This window comes from Perna viridis, chromosome 4, assembly GCF_037379345.1.
Source record: "Perna viridis isolate PV_CMFRI_1.1 ecotype Kerala chromosome 4, ASM3737934v1, whole genome shotgun sequence".
NCBI lineage: Eukaryota > Metazoa > Mollusca > Bivalvia > Mytilida > Mytilidae > Perna > Perna viridis.
Window position 1 is genome coordinate 22,913,688 of NC_142448.1, and position 27,815 is coordinate 22,941,502.

Sequence of the window (27,815 nt, forward strand, 5' to 3'; positions counted from 1 at the left end):
AAGATCAAATGATTGGTTTAGGCAGAGTTGATTTGTATATAAGCTTTATTTGATGATGTAGTGTCACAAAAATGTTTTCCTGAGTATTTAGTCGCATTTAACCCGACTGAGCTGTGATTTTAGTATAAATGCAGGTACCTTCTTAGAACTTTAGCCACCATTGGATTCATATTCTGAAAAGAAACAGAAGTTTATTTTTGATTTCCTACTCAAGATACAATTGATTTAATGCAGAAAACCCAAAATTAAGACTTTATAAAATGGTGTTTTATCTATGGTTGTGGTTCCAGTTATAATATCTCAAGAGTATTTCCTCCGTACACCTTGCATTATAAGGATTATAGCAGTCTCATTAGTAGAGTCATTCATGTCCATACTACGCTGTCGTAGTAATTACATACAATCTTTATAATATATGTTTTTGAAAAATTTTCGATTTTTCCTGACTTTCTTGTGGTATATATATGTTGATGTAATTATTACACAACAGTATAAAAAAATGTAAATTCTGGAATTATTGTGTGCATATCTTAAAAATACATTTCAGAACTAATTATAATTTGATGTTATGGGATATTACTTCAGTGGTGTACACATTACAAGTTCGTTCATTATGGTTATTACCAGTCACATTTTTTTCTCCATGATAAAAGAAAAAAAATGAAAAATATGTACCAAATATTTCAAAAATGTCTCCAATAATGAAAAAAAAAACATTGCAATTATTAAAGACAAGTGAAGTATATACATACCACTTGAACCATTGGACTATTGACACAGCTAGTTGGTATATTAAAAGCATTCATGTTATTAATCCCAGCGGTGATGTTACTGAAACCTATACTCTGCACTACAAATTCTGAAAGAAAAAAATATTTAAATTATGCATTAAAGAAAGATAAATGTATAATCAATTTTTTACAATTTTAGGTGTTATTCGAGACCTTTTCTCTTCCAAAAAAGTTACTAAGATAACTAACTTACAGACTAGGTATTGGGACATTCAATAAGCATTTTAGATTAAGTCTCCTTTCATCAGTTTTGGTTTGTACTTTTTATTTCTATACTGTGAAAGTTCTTCAATTTGTGGATACCAATTTTCGTGGATTAGGGAGAAACACACGTTAGTAGATTCTTGAATTTGTGGTTTTGTGATTATCAGTATACACATCAATGGAAATCTCCTTTTCGTTGAGAACCAAATTTCGTGGTTTGGCTTACTTGTGAGAACCATGAAAATTGGTTCCACACAAACAATAGTACTTTCACAGGATATGTAATATCATAGAATCTTTTTACAGAAGAATTTGGTAAAGAGGTATAATAAAACCTGCCAAATTAAATAGATTTTTTGACATAAATTTGGTGAGCCCTACTTTTAACTTAGTTGAGTTTGCAATGAACCTTAGTCAAAAATTTAATGGCTGAAAAAAATCCACTCTTTATGGCACAATCTTGTGAGTAATTTTGTTGACAAAATAATGGAAAAGTCAGCTTAATTTTGACAATGTTAATAATGGAGATTTTGCTTGTAATATTATGTACACTCTAAAAATTGGCTATCACATTCTTTCTGATGGTATGCCATATGGTGGGATATATTTTTGGAAAAATTCAACAACTTCCTATTTATCCAGGACTTTGTTAATTTTCTTTGATTGAAAAGAGCCAACACTCACAGATTTTTTGTTATTACTTGACTAGATCAAATTAAGTAAAACAAGGCCTTTAGTCCAATGGACCTATTGAATTACTGTTATTTAGTTACTTTAAAACATTTGGAAGGCAACCTAGTATTTTATGTTGCATCACTGAAAACCCATTTCATAAGCCCTTTGTTAAATAAATGATCTGTAAGTGATTTTACCTGCATCTGTTTGTCCTGTAACTACTTCACCAACAGGAACACATGAATTAGCTGTTACAGTAACTGATACATCTAACTGTCCCCTTTTGTAGTCATAGGAGTTTACCATCAGTTTATTGTTTGGTGGACCATAGTAACCTGACTTACTCAGGACAGCATCACCTTCAATATATACCAGTAGGCTTTGTTATTATACCTTACACCAAGAGTGACTTGGATAAGGAGTGTTTTTTTCAAATGCTTACTAAAGCATTTTTGTATTTGTCTGTATAGGGGACAAGCTGATCCTAGGGGAATTTCTCTTGAGAAATTGAAATGGTTTTTACTTCAAGTTACTTTTTATATTAAAACATTGAAAAATACTCAGAAAGCAATATATTTCAAAAATGATCAAGTGATTCTTTATGTAGCATTGTAATATTGTCACAAGTGGTTTTTTTTCACATTTTTCTCTCCTACCCCTTTTCCCCCAGTGTAGACCATGTTGAACAAGCATAAATATTTTGGCCAAAACAAACTTCAAACAAATGTCTTGGTCTATTTATGTATAGAACTCTAACATACTTGGAATGCAGTTTGCCTTAAATGGAGGTAGTGGTGTTCTTGTACAGTTGTTCCCGCTTACTGTGTATTGGATTCCCTACAATACAAGGATCAGATGTACTGAGAGTACTCCTCATAAAAAGTATTCCTGATTTAATACTGTTTTAGAAATACCAAGGCACTTTGTATGCTGTGCTTTTCATTCTTTCCCTTTTACAAGTATTAAGTCATGTCAACACTCTAATTTTAAAAGGTTCAAATCTGTGGAACTTTTTTTCATGTTATTTGGCGCTAAATTTTATTTATGGAAAACATTCTAATTGGTAAAGAGAATAATTATATCCATTACTGAAACAAATAAATCAAGGAGACAAATATTTTCGTTAAGGCTTTAAGGCAAGAGCCTTGATCCCACATTTTCTTTGATGCCCACCCAACCCCACATCCGATTCTTGAATGGTGTAGCAAGGAAGGTTTATGGGAAATTACTCAAGTAACAATTTACATTTATTTCTTGTTAGAGATGAAAGAATCGTAGACTACAGACCTGAGCGTAATTAAGAATAACACCAACACTAGTAGTAAATCCACCTGTTGACATGTACATCATAGCAGCTACACGCCTATTGATGGCGTCATAGGACATTCCTATACTTCCCTGTAATTGGAAGACATATGAAAACAGTAACTGATATCTTCGTGATATACCGATCTCTGTGTCCGTCCGTCTTGCCTCGGTTTACGATTGCAAAGAAGAGAGGGTTAGTTTAGCATTGTGCGAAATCAAATTTTGTGGAAATTTTGAAGACCTGTATATTACTGGGATGCATTTATAAAGTCACCTAGAAAACCACGACTCTTGACATAGAAAATAGTGGTGAAAAGAAAACAGTTTTACTTGGATATTTAATAAATGGGGGAAATTTTACAATGCATTTTAACCGATTTTACTGGTTAAACTTATCATTTTGGATTTGGGCTATGAAGTGTCTGAGAAATTTTTTTCTGAGGTAAACTAATATTTTTCACCAAAAAATATTTAGCATTTTTCGTAAGCATCACTATTACTGTTGGACCTCTCTGACTTGAAAACGTGGCTGTGTACTAAAATATCAGACATGGGGTTATACATGCACGTAAAAACGCACACATTTCACTTCTTTTTGTAATTCAGAAGTACATGTAATTGCAAGCCACAAACCAGTCTTAGTTTGTCATTCGGTTGTTGCTCTTATGAGATAAAAAAAAATAGTATATAGATTGATATACAATTTGCATATTGCAAGAGTCATCTTTCTTGATTTGGTTGAATTCCTTGGGAGATAAGTACAAGGTTTTTTTTCAAAATACAGATAGGACTATAGTAACGTAAAATGTATGGCAATTGTAGACAAAATCATCGTTTGTCCGATCGGTTATTCTGAATTTTGAATCGGGTTACTATTGGCAGTATCTGAAATTTTATGGATTGCATGTTACTTTAACACTTGTAAGCCAGTTAACTTATTTTGTTTCTAATAGCAGCTTTGATATTGAATAGAAACATTTTTCCGTTCTTTGGGTGGAAAACATAAATAAAATTTTTATATAGAACTCACAGTAACAATAGTTGGATCATCTGTATTATCCTGTGATACAGCTAGAACTGTACCCTCCATTCCCTCCCACTGAGCGGGCACACAACATTTCTGTCCTAAGGACAAACTGAGGATAGATGCAAGTAATGAAAGAACTAACATGATCATGGAGCGTAAAACGAACAGTGCAATTGGTGAAAATTGAAATTCTGCTCTATCTTATCAATGTAATCCTTATCTACTAAACGTGTTGTTTTCAGCAAATTTGGAATTAGTTTAATTTCACTCTTCAACACAGTCACTGATATCAGCATATGAAAACTTTCCTTATGTACGAACCTTGCCTTGCTTTGTTTTGAAAACATTTGCTTACGTCTTCTACTTCCACAATCTCCTGACCAACTTCAACAGGCTGAAGATAATATCACTTTCTTGGTCTCATAATTTTAATGTGAATTGTGTATGGTATCGGGAGTCTTTCAGTGTTTGAAATGTCGCTGGATTTTTATTTATGTACCTATATCACAATAGGTAGATTTACTTGAACCCAAAGTCAGGATCGGTAGTACATGTAATGTTGTATCTCATTGACGAGTGAACATTTGTATTCTAATGCCCTCTTCGGGCAAACTTAAGATACCATAGAAATGAACGCAATACAAAGTTTTAGGTTGGCCTGAACTCACATATTGTTGATCATGAATGCTTCTGGTCCTGAGACAACCAAACAGGCATTGTAAAAAAATATTAGGGGCGCGTCAGCAAGTAGTCTTGGTTTCTTGCAACCCTTCTTTGTCTATTTAAATATTAAACCCTTTTTACACATTCATTGATATTGTCATAACATTAGATTACAAGACAAAAGCGTAAAATCAAAGTTCGAAGTAAATGAAGGCATGCATTTAAGAACTAACAGTACCAAAGTAACTAATTTATTTTAAAACAGACCCATTAAAAACAAACAAATGTAAAATAAAAACAATCCAATTATTTATGTTAAGTCAATTGGCAAGTTTTCTTTTTCTTCGAACATGGTTTTTAGGAGAGATTTCTGGCTGTCACCAGAACGGAATAGTCTCATCATTAATGATGGCTTAGCTGGAGACGGCAGGACATCATCATCCACAGGGCCCACTTCTACAAGCACAAGTGTAATGCAAAAAGATTACTAGTGTCTGTTCACATAATTGAATACTCTGTACAACTAATTCGGTGAATTTCAGAGACATGAGTTGTCTCCCCATTAGCAAAACTCTTCATTTTTAGAACACAGTTTTTAGAGTTGCTCTTGGATCATTTTCTGACTAACTCTATCATGACATTTTGTAAACTTGGTTTTTGGTGTATGTTAACACAATTGAATACTCTGTACAACTAATTCAGCGAATTTCCATAAAAATATACATTTTCTGACTAACTCTATCATGCTCTCTGTCCGTTGCTTATGGCCAGCCAAAGTGAACAAAAATCAATATTTTGTAATATTAGAAAATGAATTTTTAATATTACAAAATCATTTTTTTAATATCAGGAAATATTTTTTAATATTAGAAATTCATTTTCTAATATTACAAATTCCTGATTCAGTAATTTTATAAAATATCACATATTTTGTAATATTAAAAAATGAATTTGTAATGTTAGAAAATGAATTTGTAATATTAGAAATTGAGTTTGTAATATTAGAAAATCCCTTTGCAATATTGCAAAATCAGTCGCATTTATTAATATTACAAAATGATTTTCTAATATTAAAAAATCGCAACTGAATACCACAAACCCATTTTCTAATATTAGAAAATCAATTTCTCACATTAAAAAATCGTTTTTTAATGTAGAAATTCAATTGAATTTTTAATATTAAAAAAATGTTTCGTGATATTAAAAATCTAATTTGTAATATTAGAAAATGAATTTGTAATATTAAAAAATCATTTTTTTTAATATTAGAAAACACTTATATTTTCTAATATTACAAATTCATTTTCTAATATTACAAATTCCTGATTTAGTAATATTATAAAATATAACACATTTTGTAATATTACAAATTGAATTTTTAATATTAGAAAATCAGTCACATTTTTTAATATTAAAAAGTGTTTTGTGATGATAAGAAATCTAATTTGTAATATTCAAAAAAGAATTTGTAATATTAAAAAATCATTTTTTTACTATTAGAAAACACTTATATTTTCTAATATTACAAATTCATTTTCTAACATTACAAATTCCTGATTTAGTAATATTATATTACATTGTTTTTAATATTAGAAAATGCTCATTTTTGCCCACTTTGGCTTGTCATTGTTGCTGGATACGTAGTTGCTTGTTGTGTCTTTTTGATCTTCGCTTAGTCTCCATCCTATGTTTGTTGGGGTTTAACGTCCGAGCAGCAATATTTCAGCTATATTCAGACAACGTCTCCATCCTAAGGCATTTGCTTATTTATTGTCCACCGTGAGCTCGCATAGGTATTTGATATAGAACATAATTTTTTTTTCACGTGAACTTAATGCCACGAAAATATTGTATCGTTTATTATTCAGGACAAGCTAGTTTTAAAACAGGTGTTCGTTCGTGTCGTGCATTCAATAATCTAAGATAAGGCTGAATAACAAAAAACCAAACTAACTTGTCATACAAAAATGAATACCTGGGGTGCTGTCTTTTTCTTTCTGTTTTAAAAAATCCGGCAGATTACTGGGATTAAAATCACAGGATTTCTTATGTGACTTCAGCAGCTGTAATTGTCCGATGTAATCACATCCTGATTTTCGGAATGGACAAGTTACCTAAAATTATAGCTTGCTTGTAAATGCGGAAATTATCAAGATAAAACGAGGCTTAGTAAGTTTGAAGACTGGATGTTCAGTATAAGTAGCGATTTAAACTTGATAAATACATGAACCAGTGGGACAATGTGAGGAGTAGCTGCCAACTCGTAGCTCTGAAGGTCGTAAAATTGAAATCTAAATATTAAAAAGACCTAACTTTAGAGCTATGTGATACACGGAGCCGAACCTTTAATAATGATGTTGAATTACAGGGGAATACAATTTTTCCCTTTCTTTCTCGCTTCACTTTGAACGTAAAGAAGTTCACAAATAGAAGAAAATGTGTCACTACTGGTCTTCTTATCCATCATATTTAAATTAGAATTCAACGAAAGTTTCTACCTAAAACAGTTCACAAATTGTAACATACTTTTGATATGTGTATTGAATTATAATTGATTGATTGGTTGTTGGGGTTTAACGCTCGAGCAGCAATATTTCAGCTATATTCAGGCGACGAACATGAAATGCTGATGATGAAATGAAAAGAGGGATGGGACACAAGGATAATAGGGTCAACAAATTTTGGTTGCCTCTAGAAAAAAAGGAGGGATGGTTAGGGTCGGGCAATTTAGCCTCCAGTGGCGGAGCGCAAAGGTTCCTACTCCTATCGAATACCACAGCAGGGTTCTTTAACGTGCGAGGAATGTGCGCTGCTGCAGGCCTATTCTTTTGACACCCGGACCTGCACGGGCCGTATTGAATTACAGATACCTTACCATCTGATCACCAATAATGTTCTCTACAATGAAGTCGTGGTGCATTTGATAGAACTGTAATTTTTTCCTATCCTCCGGACATGTATTGCTATTACGTAACCAGGCTTTAATACACTAGAAACCAAACAAATTAAATGTTTTAGGTGATAATTCATAAGAAAGAAAATTTAGCGTGATTGTTCATATTTGCCAAAAAAAAGTAACCAGAGGGGGCACAAGGGCCTGCTCCAAATATTAAATATGCAGCCCGACTAGTGTATACTAGAGCTGCATATTTGAAATTGGAACTAGTCCGGCTGCATTTTTGATAGTAGGAGCCATCCTCCATGGAGAAGGGTTGTGTTTGTCTATCACCAAAAAACAAAATGAAAAATCATGAGGTTTTTTGCCCTATTTTCCTTGATTAGACATTGATATTTAAGCTTAGTGTTAATGCCACACAGCTTCGACCCCATGCACGAGACACAGATGTCAGCATTAGTCTCTCATTTCGAAGTGATAATTTGGCAACTCCTTTTGTGAGAGTCGTATCCCCTCTCTGTTGGAGCATCGTTTGCATGTGTGTGCGTGTGTAACTTTATGTCGAACTTAGTAAAGCCTTGATAGGTGTTTTATATGTATATGTTAATCAATGGTCATTGAGACGGACCCGACCCTTTATAATTATCCTATCCCTATCTTATTATACATAAATTCTGTACTCTTCACATGACATTTGATACACAAGTATACTGACCGCTTTGCAAAAGCTATGTCCACAAGGTGCTCTGTACGGTTCGTTAAAAACATCCTGACAAATGGAACAGAATAAATGGGAACTCACTGACTCTGGATTCAAAAAGTATCTGAAATAGTTATCACGAAGATGTGATGTCTAAATATTGAATACATGATGTTTGGTTGGAAATTCATATCAGCTACAGTACTTAGACTTAAGAGACACTGCAAATTAATATTAATTTCTTTTTTATGACACAGTTATCAGATTATGTACAATCACATGCCACTGTAGAGAGAGAGAGAGAAGAGTTAAGGTCGACAGGCAATTCATGGGAATGTCGGGCAATGGCGATCTCACAAAAATACGATCTTACACTTATCATGCGTATCTCTACAATATTATCAGTACAACTGGAAACGTTTTATTAAAATATATAAATACAGGTGGTCAGGTAGTGTATAGTGAAAGATCACGGGATTTACCTTTCCTCTTGGTCATCTTCAATAGTTTTGTCTTCTCGTCTCTTCCGCTTCGTCATTTTCTTCTCGGTCATAAAAGAAGATTGAGGCGGTAGTTTGTTTACCTTTTTGAATTTGCCACCTGGTCAAATCTCGATAGGTACCGAATGACTACGTAAGTTTTAAAGGCGAAAATTTTCAAATGAAAATCATGGACGTTACATACTGAAATTCATGATTCTGATGACATAACAATATGACAAGCCAAAGTGGACAAAAAAAATGAGTATTTTCTGATATTAAAAAATTATTTTTAATATTGCAAATTCATTTTCTAATATTACAAATTAGATTTCTTATATATCACAAAACACTTTTTAATATTAAAAAATCATTTTTAAATATTAAAAATTCAATTGAATTTCTAATATAAAAAAAAACAATTTTTTTAATATTAGAAATCGATTTTCTTTTATTACATAATGGATTTGATGTATTCAATTACGATTTTTTAATATTAGAAAATCATTTTGAAATATTACAAAGTGATTTTCTAATATTACAAAGTCAATTCGTAATAATACAAAATGTGTGATTTTTATAATATTATTAAAATAAGGAATTTGTCAAATGAATTTATAATATTAAAAAATATTTTCTGATATTAAAAAAATGATTTTGTAATATTAAAAACGTATGTTTTCTAATATTAAAAAAAATGATTTTTCAATATTACAAAGTCATTTTCTAATATTACAAATTCATTTTCTAATATAACAAATTAGATTTCTAATATCACAAACACTTTTTTAATATTTAAAAAACATTTGAATTTCTATTATTAAAATATGACTCTTTAATATTAGAAATTGATTTTATAATATTAGAAAATGGATTTGTGGTATTCAATAACGATTTTTTATTATTAGAAAATCATTTTGTAACATTAAAAATTGTGAATGATTTTGCAATATAGCAAATTGATTTTTTAATATTACAAATTCATTTTCTAATATAATGTATTCAATTTGTTATATTACAAAATGTGTGATGTTTCATAATATTACTGAATCAGGAACTTGTAATATTAGAAAATGATTTTTTAACATTACAAAATTAATTTCTAATATTAAAAAAATCTTTTCTAATATTAAAAAAATATTTTGTAATATTAAAAAATTCTAATATTACAAAATATTGATTTTTGTCCACTTTGGCTTACCATACAACAAAGAACATACTCAATGACAATACAGACTACAGTTATTCTTTTAAGATTTGACAATCTTGTGTAAATTCAAAATCAAATATTCAGCCCGAGTAGTGTTATATTTGATAGTGGGAGTAAGCCCCTGTGGGTGAAGTAAATAGGTAAAACTTGAAATATTTCTGTTACATTGTCACTATGTATACACTAGTAATAAAAAATGTGTCTATTATACTAATGAAAAGAGCCCTACACTATTTCGAATTGTCGTGGCTCTGAGAGGAATACCAAGGGATGGAGCTTCAGAACAGGCATATGATGACACTGGAGGATCCAGGTGAGGATGCAGGGGGTTGGCACCCCATTTTTATTGGAAAATTTTCCTTTTTCATGTTTAAAATTGACAAAAAATAGTAAATAATGTGCTAGCAGCCCCTTGTTTGAAATACCCCGGCAGGCACAGGTCCTTTTCAAAGTATCTAGTTCCGCCCCTGGAGGACTATGTTTCTCCTCGTGTCAAATGCAAAAGCAGCAATTAGGTATACAAGTGATCACAACTATGCACATAAGTGCTTAAATCTCACGATGATGCATAGTCTGACTGCAAATAACACTAAAGGACGGCGATCGAAGATATGAGGCATGGATACATTCTACCCACTGTCAAGCGCAGAAGGACAGTGTACATGTGTGTATCATACAACATAAAAAGAACGAAAAAAATATGATTGATTGATTGTTGGGATTTAACGCCTGAATAGCAGTATCTCAGCTGTTAACATGAAATGATGATGAAATGATGATATAAAAAATAGGATGGAACACAAGGATAATGGAATCAACAAATTTTGATTGCAACTGGAAATTGGGAGAGGTGTGTAGGGTTGGGCAAAATAGCCTCCTGTGGCGGAGCCCAATGATTTCATCTCCAATGGAATACCACAGAAGGGTTCTTTAACGTGCAAGGAACGTGGCATTTTCCCCAACACGTTGCACCACTATGGTTTGCGGTCAGGTATTCCATATTATAGCCTGACGACCCTAGCATGTAACATGCCAGGGGTATCCCATTCTGCAACTTTGGGCATTCAACCCAGTTGCTCTGTGGGCAAGAGTTCTGAGCACTATTTAGTCGCATTTTACAACAAGCTTAGTGCTGCTGCGGGCTTATTTTTTTTTTGACACCCGGACCCACACGGGGCAACGCTTCTGTCGTTTCGAAAAAGCTTGTCTATTCTTTGATATACGATAAGTAATTCACCTTTGTACTGTTGAGACCGGTCCTCGGTTCTTAATGACCTGTTTCAATTTGAAGATGATGTACTGAATTACTGATGTTCGAAATTTGGTCAGGTTTCTCCTGAGCTTAGAACCACCTTTCAATGAAAGATATTTCTCTTTTTCCAAAGATGGTTTTAAATTTGACATTCATGTAGGTTCTTATTTAGTTTTCATCACAACATTTGTCCCCCTCTGAAGTCCAACGATTTTTTTTGTATTCTCAGAGAGTGCATTTTTTTGCAGTTTTGAGAACTTGAGATAAAGCATACTTCAGACACTGTGAAGTCAGCCTCATATCTTGACCTACACTTAAAAAATCGATGATAAAGGAACAATACTGACCAAACTATACGACAAACGCGATGACTTTTCATTTCGTATTGTCAACTTTCCATCTGTGACAACATCCCTTCAGCGCCTGCTTTCATAATGTTATAATGAGCAATTAAATATCCAGAGACTTTTGTGTTATATTAATCCAGTATGTTAAACAAACTATTAGAAAGATGAAAAAAATAAATAAATACACGAACTACCACTCAACATTATAACCAATTTAGATATTATCTCCAATAAAGAAAAGATAAGAATACCATGCCGTCCGATTATTTCCTATTGTGGAAATTGCGTAGACTTCTTGACTATTTTTTTGCTACCTAGATCTATAGTTATAGACCAAGGAACTTATGTAAGAGACAGCTCGGAACTTTTACAGTTTCTAAATGACAACAAATTTCCTGTGTACTTATGACATGACAAGCATGTATACAAGCATGATCAGTAATGAACTAATTAAGGCGGCTGAAAACGTTCACTTTGAAATGAAAAAAAAAAGACTATGCTATACTTTTGAGCAGTGAGAACTTCTAATATTATAATTTGTTTTATTAGAATTAATTCTTAATGCGAATTGCAAGAAGGACAGTCCCTAGCCCTGACATATGCGACATACAAGCGTAAGAACTTATTAACTTTATGGCTGAAAAGTTCCCAAACAAGCACAACATAATTAGCTCCGAGATGATGGCTTTATTGTCTTTAATGGGTCTTGAGATCAACTTCAAATGTTATTTAACATTGCTAATAAGAACCCGAACTACTCAGATTTACTTATACGTTATCGAAGTCCTCAGTAAATTTCTTAGAGAACGTGCAATTAAATCCAAATAGAATAGGGTGAAACCTTACGACACTTAAAACTTAATAGTAGTCCAATGTGCCTAATGCACAATCTCAAAAGTTTTAATTCATTAAAAAGTTACTTGACTGCAAAATATACAGCTTGTGTTGCCCACTAGCAGAGGGTGTGTTCTCAGATTTAAAGCCAATAAAAAAATAATAATAAGTTATTAACATTTGTAAAATATTATCCACCATTACACACAATCTTGTATTTTTACGAAAGCACTGGTCTTCTATAATTAATGACCCTGAATATGCTATCAACTATTAGAACCACCACTAAAGCAGACTCTGGTCAAACCTTTATAATGCACATCTTCATGAACAATTAAACTATAAATATTACTCCATAACACTTTTTATCTGTTGAAGATAAAATCATCACATGTATATACCGTTCTTTGAATGTGTGTCCTTTATTTAATACATTTAATTACGAAACTAATTAATATTTTCGCTATATGATCTGAAGCAAATGCAACAACGTGAATATACTTATGATATGTGTATATGTATTACAAAATATATTCCATTTCACTTAATTATAATTTTTCATCTGCCGATGAAACTTTTCTCCCTTAAGACTGGCTCGATGATTGCAAGCTGGAGCGTGGAGTCATTATACGAAACCGGAAAAACTGTCCAGGCTGCAATAGAAATGGGGCGCTACAACCTTGATATTTTGGGACGAAGTTAGATGGACATCATCTGGAGCGGTCATGTTATCTTCAGGGCAAACTCTACTGTACTCTGGACCACCAAACGAGAATGGCAACCATCAACATGGAGTAGAAATCTCACTCAACGTGAAGGCCAAATCATCATTCATCGAATGGAATCCTGTGAGTGAAAGATTTAACGTGGCAAGATTTATGTCAAAGATACAAAATGTAACAGTCATTCAATGCTACGCTCCTACCAACGTAGCATAGGAAGTAGACAAAAGAAAAGTTTTACAACCAGCTCTAAGCTACCCTAGATCGAACAACACTTGGGGCATCATGATTGTAACGGGTGACATGGATGCCGAAGTTTGAAAGATAACACAGGGAGAGAACTCATCACAGGAAAGGAATGAATTTGGTAACATCAACGAAAATGGAGAACTCAGAATGCAAATTTTTGCTTCCAGAACGAAAGAAGTATGACATGCCAACTCCCTCACAAGGATATACCCAAAAAAACCGGGTATCTACAGAGATGAAAACTAGAAACCAGATAGACCACATTATAGTCGCCCGAAGATGGAGAAAGAGCATGACAGCCGTTAGAGCTTATCGATGTGCTGATATAGCATCCGATCATTAACTTGTGTTGGCTAAATTCAAGATCAAGATAACCAAGGCAACTAGACAAGATCAGATTAGAAGACGGAAGTATAACATAAGGAAGAGGCGCAGTAGACAAACATAGGAAAGAGTAAAATCCACATATAACAACACATGCCAAGAAGAACTTTAATTCTCAAAGAAGGAATACAAGCCATGATTATCTGACGATACAATCGAGACAACTGAGAAGCGTAGGTCTGTCAAGATACAACTTGACCAGGTCAGATAAGATTGAAGAAAGAATGGTTGACGAGCAAACATATAAGCATTAGGAAAGAAGTAAAGATAAAGGACAAGACAGGATATAAAAGAACTTACATCAACGAGCTCGCTTCAAAAGCAAGGAATAGGTAGGTAGGAAGACCAACACATCCAAACGAGAGAAAGACAAATATGGCAGTGTGATAACAAACCTAGATTGACCACTTTTAAATGGAGAATATATACATGTATATCAGATGCTCCTGATCTACCTCCAAGATTATCCAAGGACTCTACAAAAACACCAAATGCCAAGTCATCCACAATTAAACACTCTCACCATCCTTCAATGAACATACAAGAAATACGCCAAGGTTGTCTCCTGTCACCCCTTATTTTAATTAGATATAATATACAATAATATGCAATTATGAATTTACTCAATGATTGCTTCTTGTCGAATTGATATATTTTGGGGTGCTAAAGGGCTAAAGACTCTAGATTGCCCATGCATAATTGTGACGCGGGCTGCTTCCCTGCACAAGTCCTAGATTTTCTCGTGCTATTACAGGGGAAACTTTCCGGTCTGCACGAGTCTCCGAATTTCTCGTGCTATCGCAGGGGTAGCTAATCCCGGCCTGCACATTATTCAATTGCTATTGAAAAAAAATTTTAAGAAGAGCAGAAAAAAAAATATTTACAACACTGAAAATTCCAGCCCCCCTCAGTTTTTAGTGGAGTCAAGTTGCTAATTTACCTTTGTTGCTTTGCTCGTATTATTTTGGCTATTTTATGTTTTTTTGTCGTGTGTGTGTGTTTTCCATGTGTAGTCTTCGTCCCTGGATTACATTAATTTGACTTCCGCTAGAATCTTGATTACTCTTTCTGCGACAAGATGTGGATATATCTTATCAATAGGAATAACTTTTTAATTGCGCAGAAAATTGGCACATGAACCCCATATTATACTACAGTAAAAAGATTTAATGGTGGGATAAACATATGAAGACTGGTTTTTACATTTGTAAGAATTCTTGTTGTAATTTATGCTTTCAAACCTTTCTTGTGAAGTTCATTTTGAGCAGAAGAGAAAGACTCATATAATGAAATGAATATCAAAATATTTAAATTGGCCACCGTGTACACATTCTCTATGTTAGTCTTTATAAGAACATTTGAAGTTTATGAAAATGATTATTTTTTACGCCTCGTCTTAGTCACAAGTTCCTGAAAAATTTAGGTAAACCCCTGAAATACATCCCACACTTCATTATGTGGAGTGGAACCTCTGTACAACTTTTTAGAGATCCATACACTTAAACTGAAGAAACGGCCAAGAAAAGTAAAATGTCTCGTGGGGCGCAGCTTGATACGACGAAATCGAACCTTAAACAGTTGGGGGCAATTGTGTACACACCATTCAAGCATGATACAACTCTGAAATTTAATTACAATTACAATTATTTGTCGCGAAATAAGACTACCTGAATCAAAATAGCCCTTTTACCCTCATTCCTAAAAGTCACAACCCCAAACAAGTGATGGCAATAGCTCACATGGGCCACATGTGAACTAAAATGGGAGATTCCTGGGACTGACTTCTGCACATCGTCACGCTTCAGTGATTTTCCAAGGCCCCCAGTCATGGAAATGCTTATCATCAATATTTTGAACTTGACATACAATTTAAAGGTACTAAAGAAATATCTGGTCATCACTCAGATCATGCAATTAAAATTTTAATTGAGAATGGCCACATCGCGGGAAAAATAGATGCAATATCACGCTTCACCTGCATATTATGGTCTATAACAAAATTCATTTTGTTTTTGAGTGGTTCTTCAAATATCATATACCTCTGACTTTTTGAGTGGGATATGACCATTTGTTCGTTGAAAACATTTGATTCCTAAAACGGTTGTAGGTTTTTATTTGATAGTGTAGTGAAGATTACAATACAATTTGATCATTCTACAATAACACCACACCATCCCTTCATAAAAAAGGGGGGGGGGCTTTGTCCTGATCCCAAGGAAAATATATAAATATTAAGGAAAATAATGTGTTGTCCAATAGTTCATTGTAATGATATCATAATGGTGTCACAATTATGCATCATTTAAAAAACACTGCTGAGAATAGTAAATTTTTTTCTGGACATATTTATATCCAGAAAACTATGTCCACACCCAAGAAACAACTTAATATTTTCACATATGATAAACTATGAAATAATGAATGTATTCACTAAATATGAAGATATTTCTTAGGGTGTGGACATCATTTCCTTGCCAAAAATATGACAAGAAAATGACCAAAAAGTACAAAATTGACAATAAATTTCAAGGAATTTTTCTGTCCTTTTAATGAAAGAATTACCAGAAGTCTTTATGTTTTCTATTCTGTGATGGATTCAAGTTTCCAAATTCACAATGAAATCTCTAATCACTTTATAATTAAATTCAGTTCTTTTTATAGGCCAGTGAGACCCTTTATAGCCCCATCTCCTATAACCAAAATAAATTAAGCAGTTTTTAATGGATGAGTTGTCCTTACAAGTAATGTAGACAGAAGAATGGACAGTGTGATTCCTATATATCCTCCAAATTTTGTTTATAGCAGTTGGTATACAAACCTACTGTGCAAAGTTCACTCATACCAACTGAGAAAATGCTCAATAATAAACTTGTGTTTTAGTACTGGGAAGAAAAGACATCTTAACTAGGTGCACTGAGACAGTCATTTGACTAAAAGGTTTAAAAACTTGGGAAAAGACGTCATATTTAGTTGCACTGAGACAGACATTTGACTAGAGTTTAAAAACTTGGGAAAAAGACATTAAAGCTAGATGCACTGAGACTAACATCTGACTAAAATGTTTTAAAACTTTACTTCATTGGAAATGCATGGTAAATCAAACAGTACAAAAATGATTCAACAACAGTAAAAAGTTCAACAGACATCTTCATCGTCAGTGGTAATAGTTATGTGACTGTGGCTTCAATCAGGATATCCAGCTACAACGATAAATAATATTACAGGTTATCATTGGAAAATGCAAATGTTCAACTGAATAAAAGATAGAAATTCTGAAAATAAACATATGTTTAAATATTCAAATATGAAATTTTAATCCACAAAATACCACTCTAATCAACAAAAATAGTTAAAATATCAGTATAGATGAGACAGCATTTTTCTGCCCTATGAAAAAAAAAACCCAATTAATTAAGCAAGTCATACATGCTATTCTGGGTTCAATAAGAGTCAAAAATCTGTATCCAACATGTATTTAGAATTTTGTACTTCATTTATTCATACAAACACAAAGACAACTATGATATTGTCCCAAAACTTAACACTTAAATACTCTAGAATTTGTTGAATTTATATCCACATCCTAAAATTTAATACATATGGTATTATCAAATATAAAACATCTTTGGGACATTGTGTGGATTAATAAAAAAATACACTACTGTCTATTGCTATGCAATGATTTTTTCTTCATTTATCAAAATGGCTAATAATGATAAAATAAGGTCTATGTAAATTATTGTTATCATACCCTAAAAAGCTTACTATGATGCAACCAAAATTAAAAGGAGTCACCCTCTTAAAATGTATTGTATATGCAGGGCTTAAAAAAGAACAGGTTGGATTCACACAGTAATCAAAGTCAAAATAATTATACAACATTGAAGTAGAAAAAATTGGATTTTGTTAAAAAAAACTTACTTTTTATTTATAGTAAATTTATTCTGATAGAAATTTTTTTGTAGAAGTAAGCTCTTTAAAATAAAATATACCTGTTAACTTTCAAAAGCCCTGCAAAATATTGACCTTATTCTAGCAAAGATCAAGAATTTCCAAGGTTTCCACAGACAATAGTGTATTCACTAAAAACTGTATAAAAATGTATTGTTTCTCCAAAAAGATCTCAGGAAATACCTTAATTTGAGAAGAATTTTGACTGTTGAATTGTCCAGTATGTGTGCAGCTGTAAATTCACTATTCTGGATAATATCTAAAACACAGGTACACCAATATTTAACATGCTTCTTACTGTCTGTAAATTTTTGAGAGTTAAACCTTCACTCTTTTGGAAAAAAAACTTAACAGAAAATCTTAAAATAGCCAAAGTGTACATAGAACACATTGAAAGTCAGCAATAAATTCCTCATTCCTGATCAGAATTTAGTAATGTAAAGATTTCATGAACAAACATATTCAATTATAAATGCTTCAAGTCTAATCTTCTTAATAGCACTTGGATTTCAAAATATCATGCAACTTTTCAGCAATTACACACTTATCACATTATTTGAAGCAAGAAAAGAAGAAAAAACCTCATAAGCTTGTAATGAAATCAGGAGCAATATAAAGGTGATTTCCTGAGATTTAATTGTAGTAATATGGGATCTTGTAGTATACCTCCAATACAAAAGTTCCCATCCTTAGGTTTTCGCCACCGCTGTCCAGTTCGGCTTTCTAGAAAGCTACTCAACCGTTCAAGGCAAGAACAAGACCAATCGGATTAGTAAATCTACACATCTTATTCTTCATTTAACCTATCAATATCAACCTTTTCCTGTTTGTACTTTGGCAAAATTGAAAACCTTTTTTAATGTAATGATCTGATTCATCAGATAAGTATTCCACATTTTAAAAATTACAGATTAGGGAGAAAGTCTGAAGTACACCATTTGAAAAATCAAGTATATTTCAGTTTCACTATATTTTACCATCAGTTCCAGAAAAGATGTGGACAATAGTTAAATAAAGTAGCAGACTGTTTTATATCAATAGAACTTGTTTTTATGAAATTGCTTATCAACTTTGTTCTAGAAGACAGACCTATTCATGAAGCAGTTACATGCAATATATGTACATGTACTATAAACACAAAAAGCCAAGTTAGAAGAGAAAATGATTATGATAACAAAGTATATCTTTGAAACAATAAATTTTCTTTTAATTTTTATCCTATTCATTCCAATTTAACAGGAGGATAGAGTTACAACAGCAAACACTTAATTTAATATTCTTACAAGTCATCAGAGCCTGGCTACACCAAATGAGGACTCAAAGTTGTTTTATAATATAACTTTTGATCTTTGTAACAGAAAAATGGACATAAAAAGGAGTCATCATCACTAAGGAATTAATAAACATATTACTTCAGACCTCATTTGATACACCAGAATTTCGAAACATAGAAATGTCATTTTTTTTTTTAATTTCACAGAAATATCACCATCCATTTACACTCATATATAAATCTTACCTCGGAATTATACATTTTATTATTGATGTTTACACTCAAAATACACTGTGTTCATAATGGTTCACACTATACTGAAATCAAATAACACTCATAATTTATTTCATTTCCAATTCATTGTAACAACAAAAGTTGCCACTAACCTCTTGTGTGAGCTTTTCACAGCACCCAACATCTGCACTTTGATTTCAGTCTTACCTGTGTTACTGAGTTATCTGCCTTGACTGTCATTGGCCCCAGGGTTACTTTGGGTAAAGGGAAATGAGTCACTTACCTCCAAATCCTACTGAACTATGGGCACATACCTTTCATGTTCTTTACTTTTCCAAAGGATGAAATCAATTGGTGCAATGATACACTAACCTCAATATATTCAGCCAATAGAAAAAAAAAAGTTTAACAAATTTCTAAAGAATTACTCCTTGATGACACAAGCTTCGAAAACAACATATCTTCATGCATGAATGTGGAATAAAATATAAGATACTTGTTCAATTTAAAGAGAATTCAACCTCCAACAAACTTCAAGAATCTTTATAGGAAAAAATTGGACGAAGAACTCCTGAATTTGAACAACAGGACCCTCCCAAATGACACTTCCACTCACCTTGTTGGTTTGATTATGATTGTCTCCCTTGGTTGTGGTTCACTTACCTCATTAAGGAACAAAACTATGTCACCTTTCCTCATTGCATGGATTCTTCAGTATTTTCTGATTTTTGTTCATTGTCAGTTGGAATTGTTTCTACGTCATTTTCTTCTGTAATTTTCTGTTCTGTATCTTTTTCTTCTAGAAAGTTAAAGCATAGAATTTTTAAGCTGAAACATATGAAGATCAGTATGTTCAAATTCAAAATGTTTCCACATTTTAAAACTTAAAAATATAAATAAATCACATGGGATACCCGAAGAGATTAAGATTCATTCTTTAAATCATTTTTACATATTTTCCTTATAAACAGACACATATGTGCAACAGTCTAACTCAAATCTTAATTGTCATGAATGGTATCATTAATTAATAAAAAACAAAAATTTGTATGTTTTAAATCATTCAATAAAAATAGGCTGTTATATATAATGACCTGATTTATTTTCTTTTTCTCTACTTTTGTCCCTATCACCATCCTTCTTGTCCTTATCTCTACTTCTTTCTCGACTTCTCCGATCTCTACTCTTATGATCTCTGCTCCTCCTTCGGTCCCGACTTCTGCTTCTCCTATCCCTACTATGGTCACGGCTTCTCCTATCCCTATCCCTACTTCTCCTTCTGTCTCGTCTCCGAGAATCTCTATCTCTGGACCTGGACCTAGATCTGTGGTGTCTATGGCGACGAGATCTATCATGTGACCTACTCCTTGTCCTGTGTCTATGCCCACTCCTACTTCTACTTCTTCTACGTCTGAAAAATAAAAAAATTGATTAATATATGTAGGGAAATGTCATCTAAGCTTGTGACAAGTTGAGGATTTTTTTGTAGTCCACAATAGATTATAATTATGTAGGAAAGTGTCATCTAAGCCTGTGATGAGGTCAGAATTTTTCTCAAGTTATCATGTGGAAACAAACCAGATAGATACACAACTGACAATCAGAAGGTATCAGTTAGGTAAAAAATTAAACTTTTAAGTATACCTATGCCTGTCTCTACTTTCTGATCTTCTTTTTCTGTCTCGATCTTTTTCCTTTTCTCTTTGTCTGTCTTTTTCTTTTTGTCTTTCTCGTTCCTTTTCCCTTTCTCTTTCTTGTTCTTTCTTTTTCCTTTCTTCTCTCTCTTTCTCTCTTTCCTTTTCCCGTTCTTCTCTTTCCTTCAACAACCGAGATTCCCTTTCTTCATCTTCTTGCAATTTTTTCTATAAGAAATAGTTCAAATATATACATGTACTGTACAATTTAAGTTTTTCATCAATATCAAAGCATCAATACATATAAAGTTGATAAAATAATAAATGCGATCAAAGGTTACATTTACTAACACAATAAATTAAACTGAAAAATCAATAATAAAAAAAAATATATATAAAAATCAAACTTCCATAAGAAAGCAGCAAAAGTCTATAGAAAATGAAACAGTTACCTCCCTTTTTCAATGGATTTCATTGCTTCCTTAGTAATTTACTTCTCTTAAACCGCTGCAATTAATGTAAAACCAACATTCAACTTGGAGAAAGGATGCATTTATTATATGAAATGGGTAATTTTTTGGGAAAATAAATTTCTCATGCACCGACTACTGCCTGTTATGAATACACTATTGTTACTCAAAAGTATAGTATATGTAGATCAAAAAAGCATCATTTGTTTGGTAGGTTTTTCTACATTCATCTAAAATTCATACACCTTTAATAAAAAAAAATCAAGTATTATAATGCATAAAAACAACTGTATTCCCTACCTTTTTCCAGTCCTCTACAAAAGCTCTAATTCTGGCATATCCAGCATGCTGCTTTCCCATTAAATGTTCGTCTATCCTCTGCTGTACATCTCCTACTACTAACAGGGCTCCACACACAGTACATACTTCCATGGTCTTCTCTGGCTCATTTGTAGCATTTGCTAATTTACTCTGTAAATATTGCCCAGGAGTTAAACTATCATCCACAATGAAAGAAGTGGCAAACTATTTGTATAAATACAATCAATAAAAGCATAACATCAAACAAAATAAGGAAGCATAAAGTGACAACAGTTCACATGCAGAGCTGCCAACCCCAAGTTATGAAAAATAGTAAGGCTGGGGTCTTTAGGAGATTAATTTGTGAGGTGAAGACATTTTTGTTTTAAAAATCTTCAGCACAAGCTCGATTGAATACCATGAGATTTATTTGATATTGTAAAATACATTAATGGCAAATGCAAAAAATACCCGGAAGCAGATTTTACTACAAATTTTAAAATGGTCATGATCATACAAAAATCTTGGATTTTCTTTTTCCCCCAAAAAATAAAAATTCGTAAGATTTTGTCCCTAATCTTTACGGCATATTTTAATGGTCCAAATAGGAAGACTTATGCTAAAATAGTAAGGGTTGGAAGCTCTTTAATTTAAAATCACCTACATAATTTCTTCTAGACAAGGTGAATGATAAAATTGATTATGGTTAATAAAACTTTTGAAGAAAAAAAAATTATTTACTCTGACAAAATTTCCGTCAATAAACAAGCACGAATTCAAGATGAAAATTGTATCAATGAAACTCACATCTTCAATTTGCCGTCTTTCATCCCTGAGCTGTTCACAGAGCTTCATCACACCTTGTGCCTCTTCAACTTTTCCTTCACATCCAAGCTCTTCAGCCTTTAACAGAACATCAACTTAACATCAAAATACAAAGTAGCTTGTGCGGACCACTTACTTAATTCTGCATCAGTATGGCATTAAATCCATGATATAAGGTTACTGTTTATTTTTTTTTCTAATGACATTAAATAAGCAAAAAGCTGCAACTGGTGAAATTTTTTAAATGTTTAAAAAAAGTAAAAATTGAAACTATGAACGTTGATAATAATACATAGTCAACTAATTAAAGTTACAGTTGGAAGTATCAAGTTGGTAAAATTCATGATTATACTGAAAATTTCTAAATAGTTTATCATATAATGTCTTTTAAAAAGAGTACCTGTTGCACTAAGTCATTAATTCTTTCAGTCAGCATCTTGATCTTTTCATCTTTCATCATATTCATATTGTTACTCAACTTCAAGTAAAAAAATTAATTGCGTTCTACAAAATTCCCTATTTTTTCTATATATAAGCAGGGGTTTCATTATTTTTTTTTGCAATGCAGGTACCATTGGTCTTGTAAGAGGTACTTTTCATTATTTTGTTTAATAACAATGTATGAAACTGTAAAATTCTAGAGGTACCTTTCAGTAGTTTAGAAGGGTAAAAGTACCTGGTACTGCCTCTTAATGAAAGGCCTGGTAAGTCATTAAAGACACCTTACAGCAAAAAAAAAATAGAAATTCAAAGCTCACAAAAGGACACCCTTTTCATATCTTCAAGAATATAAACCCAATGGTCATTCTCACATCTAAGTTTAAAATAAGAAGCACAAAAGCACCATAGAATTGTTTTTCATATAATTAATAGGAACCTCATACTTTTGTTCATCCTAGAGTGTCCACAACTACTGACAAAATGATTGATAAACTGAATATTTCATTTCATTAAGGATATGAAGGGATGAAAACTTACAGATTATTATACAGTTCTCAATTTATTCATGAACTCCCCTCTTTCACAACAGATTCAAGCTTTCTTCAAGTTCTTTCCACCTTGAGCCTTAACATGTCTGGTTTTGCTGCTAAACATAACTTGGATCAGAAGAAGAAATGAGTTACAGTATTTCCAGAATTTTGGAACAAACTCAGTATTTTTTTTTGTTTTTTTCCCTAGAATTACAATCTGACAGAATACTTCCAGGTAAAGGAATTCAAGTCTAAGTCAGTTGGGTAACAGGAAACAACCATGTAATTTTTGGATCTAATATTCATAAATACAGAAATTGCTTACACTGCCTTGTGAATTACTAAGAGCCAAGCGTTGATGTCCCCTTTTTATCCTTCGCTCACAGTCTCCAACTAAACTTTGCAGGTATCGGAAAAAGTCATCTTCATAGCCCATTTTCTTAAATCTAGCACTCTTCTGGTACCTGTATGAAAGAAATGTTACAAGTGAGTGGAAAAGATATCACGTGGAAAATCAAAAGCTGTAAGCAATTAATGATTGGCATTATACCTTTAAAAACAATCAAAATATATTTTCTAGTGAACATTAAGGTCAAGGTCATGAGCAAAATACATGTTTATAAAAGCAGAAATTATGAAGATGACCTTTTAAATGACCTTGAATGAGAAAATTTGACCTTGAAGTGTAAAAGATTGCTTTTTTATGCTCTATTTAATTCTTTTGCAGTAACAGATTTAACCTGCCTATTTCAAATGATTAAGAGTTTTAATGAAATGCACTGTGGAAAAAAAAATGTAAAAAAAATGCCATTTTCTTGAAAATTACCATGGTTACCAAGTTTCTCTTCAAATTTCTCTAAACTGACAAATGACACATCTCGTTTTTTTATCATTTTCTTGAGCGAGGATAGTTCTATTCACTTTTGAAAGTAAAGTCATATCTACATGTGCAACATAGTACTGTTTGGTATTGAAAATTACATAAAAACGTGATTTTGAAAATGAAAAATTTGACATTTTTTGACAACCATTCATCTCTACAGATATGCCAATCACAAGCTTAGACAACCTCTGCTGCCATCTTGTTTGATAAAATGGAATAAAAAATAATCATTTCTAGAGGCTCTCCTATACATTTCTCCTGCAAGTAAGGTTAGAATCTGTCAGGGCTTTCATGTAGTTGAATGACAGACACTGGGTAATGAAATGTGTTTACTTGGATGTTTAGGTGAGCTAAAAAGTGTGAAAAAAAATGTTTTTCTAAAAATTTCTTTATTCTATCATTGAAACCTTACGAACAACGGTAAAACCTCGTATTCCCTATATCTCTATTCCATTCAATGAAACAATAATTATGTATGCAAATGAATTACTCACTCTTTCTTTAAATGATCATCATGAAGTTTCTCACAAGGACCTGAAAAGGTAACAAAAAATTATCTATTATCAGTACTTTAGATTTTCAAATAAATTGTTGCACTAACTTACAGACACGTTAAATGTTTGCCTGTCTCTCCAATTATTATCTTTTGTTACGTGATTGCAGAAAAGAAAAGAGAAAAACAAATGAGTTTAAGCAAGGCATCCCCAATTTTAAGGTTTATACCATTTTTAATGTTTATAACGAGCACAAAGATGCAGTATGAACCCTACTGTTATTACATGTACTAGTATCTTAATTTCCCTTAAAGTTCACTATATACCAACAAAAAGTCCCATACATAACAAAAGAGTGACTGTCCATACAGAGAACATTTAACATTTCCTTTAACCAAACAAAAAAAATGTTTAATTAAAGATTATACATGTATTTCAGCAAAAATAATTTCATCTTTATTATTTTCTTTTTAGAAGAAAAAAATATAATTTGTTCAAAAAAATTGAAAAGTTAGATGTAAATACATATCTTTCTCCATGGTTCCACACATCTTTGAGGAAAATTAGCACCTATTGTGTTATTCAAATTGAAGCACAGCTGTTCTAAGATAGGAAATGTGATCTTTTTGGAATTTAAGCTGTCAAAAATCATTCTTCATATGAATTTGATTCGTTTATATCACTGGTTGTTAGTAAAATATTCCTGTCATCTGACAATGCAGAACTGCTATATTTCCAGAATCTGCACAATTTATAAATTAGGCCTGCTAAATCTAAAAATGATATACAGTAAATAGGGCTGCTTGTAAGGATAAAAACTCAGTGCTTACTTAAGCAGCAGTGTAGGAAATTTTTTTTTTATTCTTTAACTTTCCATTTCAACTCAACAAAATAAAATTTCATCAGCCAGCTTGCCGAGCTTGGTTTAAACACTGAACATAAAGTGGCAGATTTAAATTAATGTTTTGAAATGTAAAGATAAATAAAACTGAATTGTTCAAGAAGGGTCATTCAATTATTCAATCTGGAAAATATCACTGGCCACCTTGGTGAATGCTCACTGATTAGCACTAACTAGCCAAAAGCAATATTTACTTGTCTTTGGAAAACTGGCTAGTGGAGGTTTCACACACAGTAAATGCAATATCTACTCCATAATATACTAGTTAGGCTGTATATTTGATAGAGGGAGCAAGTCTGACACAATGGTAGCCAGTGTTCTAGGATTTCACTTTCCGGTCACCCAGGGCAATACAATTTTGGTGAAGGAAAGTTGTTTGTTTCGCTCCACTTTCCATGAAATCGGCAAGTAGAAAACTTGAATTTATTCGATGATTTGTGAAGTTTGAAATGCCAACTTCAAGTGTGGGAAAGTTAATGTTCACTTGGGATTTTTCCAAGGAAACCTAAAACTTTGAAAAAAATCCTAGAATACTGGTTGCAACTGCTTTTTTTCAATGTCTCTTTTCTTCATATGAACAAGTCAGAAGTTTCAATGCATGGTGCATGTGCTTGCTTGCTCACCAAGACAAGCTAAAACATAACCTACCTAAATCAGCCCTTGTATTTACAAACAGTTCATGAGGACAGAATCCACATAAGAAATATTTACAGACCTACAAAATAAAAAAGGTAAACTCAAAATCTAGAACACTAATATCAATACTAGGGTCTCATTGCATCACTGTTATTATTTGTTTTTTTACACTTGGAAAAAATAGAAAAGTTGAATTTCTATTTTGTATGAAGTTAGTACGTGTTACATATTATCTTTCAGATGCAGCATCTTTAAGACTCGGTATCTGCTTGCCAAAAAGGTAAAGTGAATTAATGTGCAAAATTTTCGCATTCAACATCATATCACACTATCCTCCCAAAACAGTTCTCTGGAGTTATTTCTATCAAAAATCTGGCAATTGCAATTTAAATGTACACACTGCAACAACTATTCAGTAAAAAACATAACTTTTAAAACCTTATCTCATCTCTACTCAATGTGACAACAATTTTCCCATCATGACCTTAGTTATACATTGTATCTGCTTGCCACAAAGGTGAAGCGAATTTAGGTGAAAAAAAAATGCTGCATTACATCACACTCTCCCCAAAAATATGACTTTAGTTTTTCCTTTATTATTTTTTAACATAGAATTATTGTGTTTTTGTTTTTGTCTTGTATTTTAACTGGTTGTAATCCTGTTATCTGGATATCAATTATACCAATAAATAATTTGAATTTGAATATGGGGAAAAAAATTATAAAAGTTTACACCTGGCCCTAATTTAAGCACATGTGCATCATTCCATGATCTTGTTCTAGCAATACTATGACACAGAAGGACTGCCATATAGTGGGAACAGAGTCAAGAGTAAAGTGGTCAGAGAGTAGATCTTGCCATTCTCAAGACAGAAGCAATTATCGCCAATCTGCTCACAAAAGTTTATTCCTTCATGAAATTAGCATGATTTACTCAAGATCATGGGTATAGTCTATAGACTGAGTGATGGTGCAACACTAAAACTTCTTACAGTACTGGGACTAAAAAACACAGTAGAAAAGGAATTGCAAGATTTTTTGTAGTGGTGGAATCGAGCATTAAACCTTAATGTGTTATCATGATCAATGAAATAATTTAGGGTAAGCCACTGTAGCATGTATATACTGTTGTGTCACGTGACTTGAAAAAAAAATATATGGAAAGTTTAACAATGATTTCGAACGAAGTCGAAGCAATTCAAATTCTAACTTCTTGGTCATCCCATCTAGTATCATCTTTCCTGTCTGAAGGGGCTAGGTTTCTGTCTCTTCCCATTAACTCGTCGAGCATCGAGGCGAGAACGTTGCCCGCCATCTTGAAGTTGTTAAGGCGTGACTAATTCCATACTCAAATGTCGGTAAAAATTCCGGACTCGAGACCGGTTATCTTACGGTTTACTTTTTCAAATGTTGGGGTAATTGAGAATATTACTGAAAGTTCGGAACAGACTTGTCACTTGAGATACTTATTTTATTAATGGCGGATCGTATACATAATAGGA

At 32.5% G+C, this 27,815-nt stretch overlaps 3 protein-coding genes across 10 annotated transcripts; all 3 read right to left on the minus strand.

Annotated features, from left to right (window-relative positions):
- Positions 1 to 27: 27 nt before the first annotated feature.
- LOC148619365 (uncharacterized) lies at positions 28 to 4,753 on the minus strand. The gene is made up of 6 exons (XM_088579199.1): positions 4,009 to 4,753; positions 2,958 to 3,068; positions 2,432 to 2,507; positions 1,868 to 2,029; positions 753 to 859; positions 28 to 173 (listed from the first exon to the last, which is right to left on the minus strand). Exons 1-6 carry the CDS (start codon positions 4,153 to 4,155, stop codon positions 120 to 122), a joined length of 657 nt encoding a protein of 218 aa, XP_088435325.1. The 5' UTR covers positions 4,156 to 4,753; the 3' UTR covers positions 28 to 119.
- A 135-nt stretch (positions 4,754 to 4,888) lies between these two features.
- LOC148619366 (RING finger protein 151-like) lies at positions 4,889 to 9,103 on the minus strand. The gene is made up of 5 exons (XM_088579200.1): positions 8,747 to 9,103; positions 8,280 to 8,388; positions 7,544 to 7,657; positions 6,644 to 6,782; positions 4,889 to 5,124 (listed from the first exon to the last, which is right to left on the minus strand). Exons 1-5 carry the CDS (start codon positions 8,815 to 8,817, stop codon positions 4,979 to 4,981), a joined length of 579 nt encoding a protein of 192 aa, XP_088435326.1. The 5' UTR covers positions 8,818 to 9,103; the 3' UTR covers positions 4,889 to 4,978.
- Positions 9,104 to 16,795: 7,692 nt separating this feature from the next.
- LOC148619367 (luc7-like protein 3) lies at positions 16,796 to 27,678 on the minus strand. 8 transcript variants are annotated; one of them, XR_015921583.1, is made up of 12 exons: positions 27,524 to 27,678; positions 26,326 to 26,392; positions 24,777 to 24,816; positions 23,725 to 23,863; positions 22,829 to 22,906; positions 22,411 to 22,506; positions 21,604 to 21,774; positions 20,844 to 21,061; positions 20,294 to 20,610; positions 19,863 to 19,998; positions 17,876 to 17,951; positions 16,796 to 16,941 (listed from the first exon to the last, which is right to left on the minus strand). XR_015921583.1 is itself a non-coding variant. In XM_088579203.1 (11 exons), the coding sequence occupies exons 1-10, from the start codon at positions 27,626 to 27,628 to the stop codon at positions 19,895 to 19,897; spliced, it is 1,335 nt and encodes a 444-aa protein (XP_088435329.1). In that variant the 5' UTR covers positions 27,629 to 27,678; the 3' UTR covers positions 16,796 to 16,941; positions 19,863 to 19,894. The 8 variants fall into 8 exon arrangements, 3 of the variants coding, with proteins under 3 accessions (XP_088435329.1, XP_088435330.1, XP_088435327.1); XR_015921581.1 differs by having other exon boundaries at positions 18,359 to 19,998; XR_015921582.1 differs by lacking the exon at positions 17,876 to 17,951 and having other exon boundaries at positions 18,359 to 19,998.
- Positions 27,679 to 27,815: the final 137 nt, after the last annotated feature.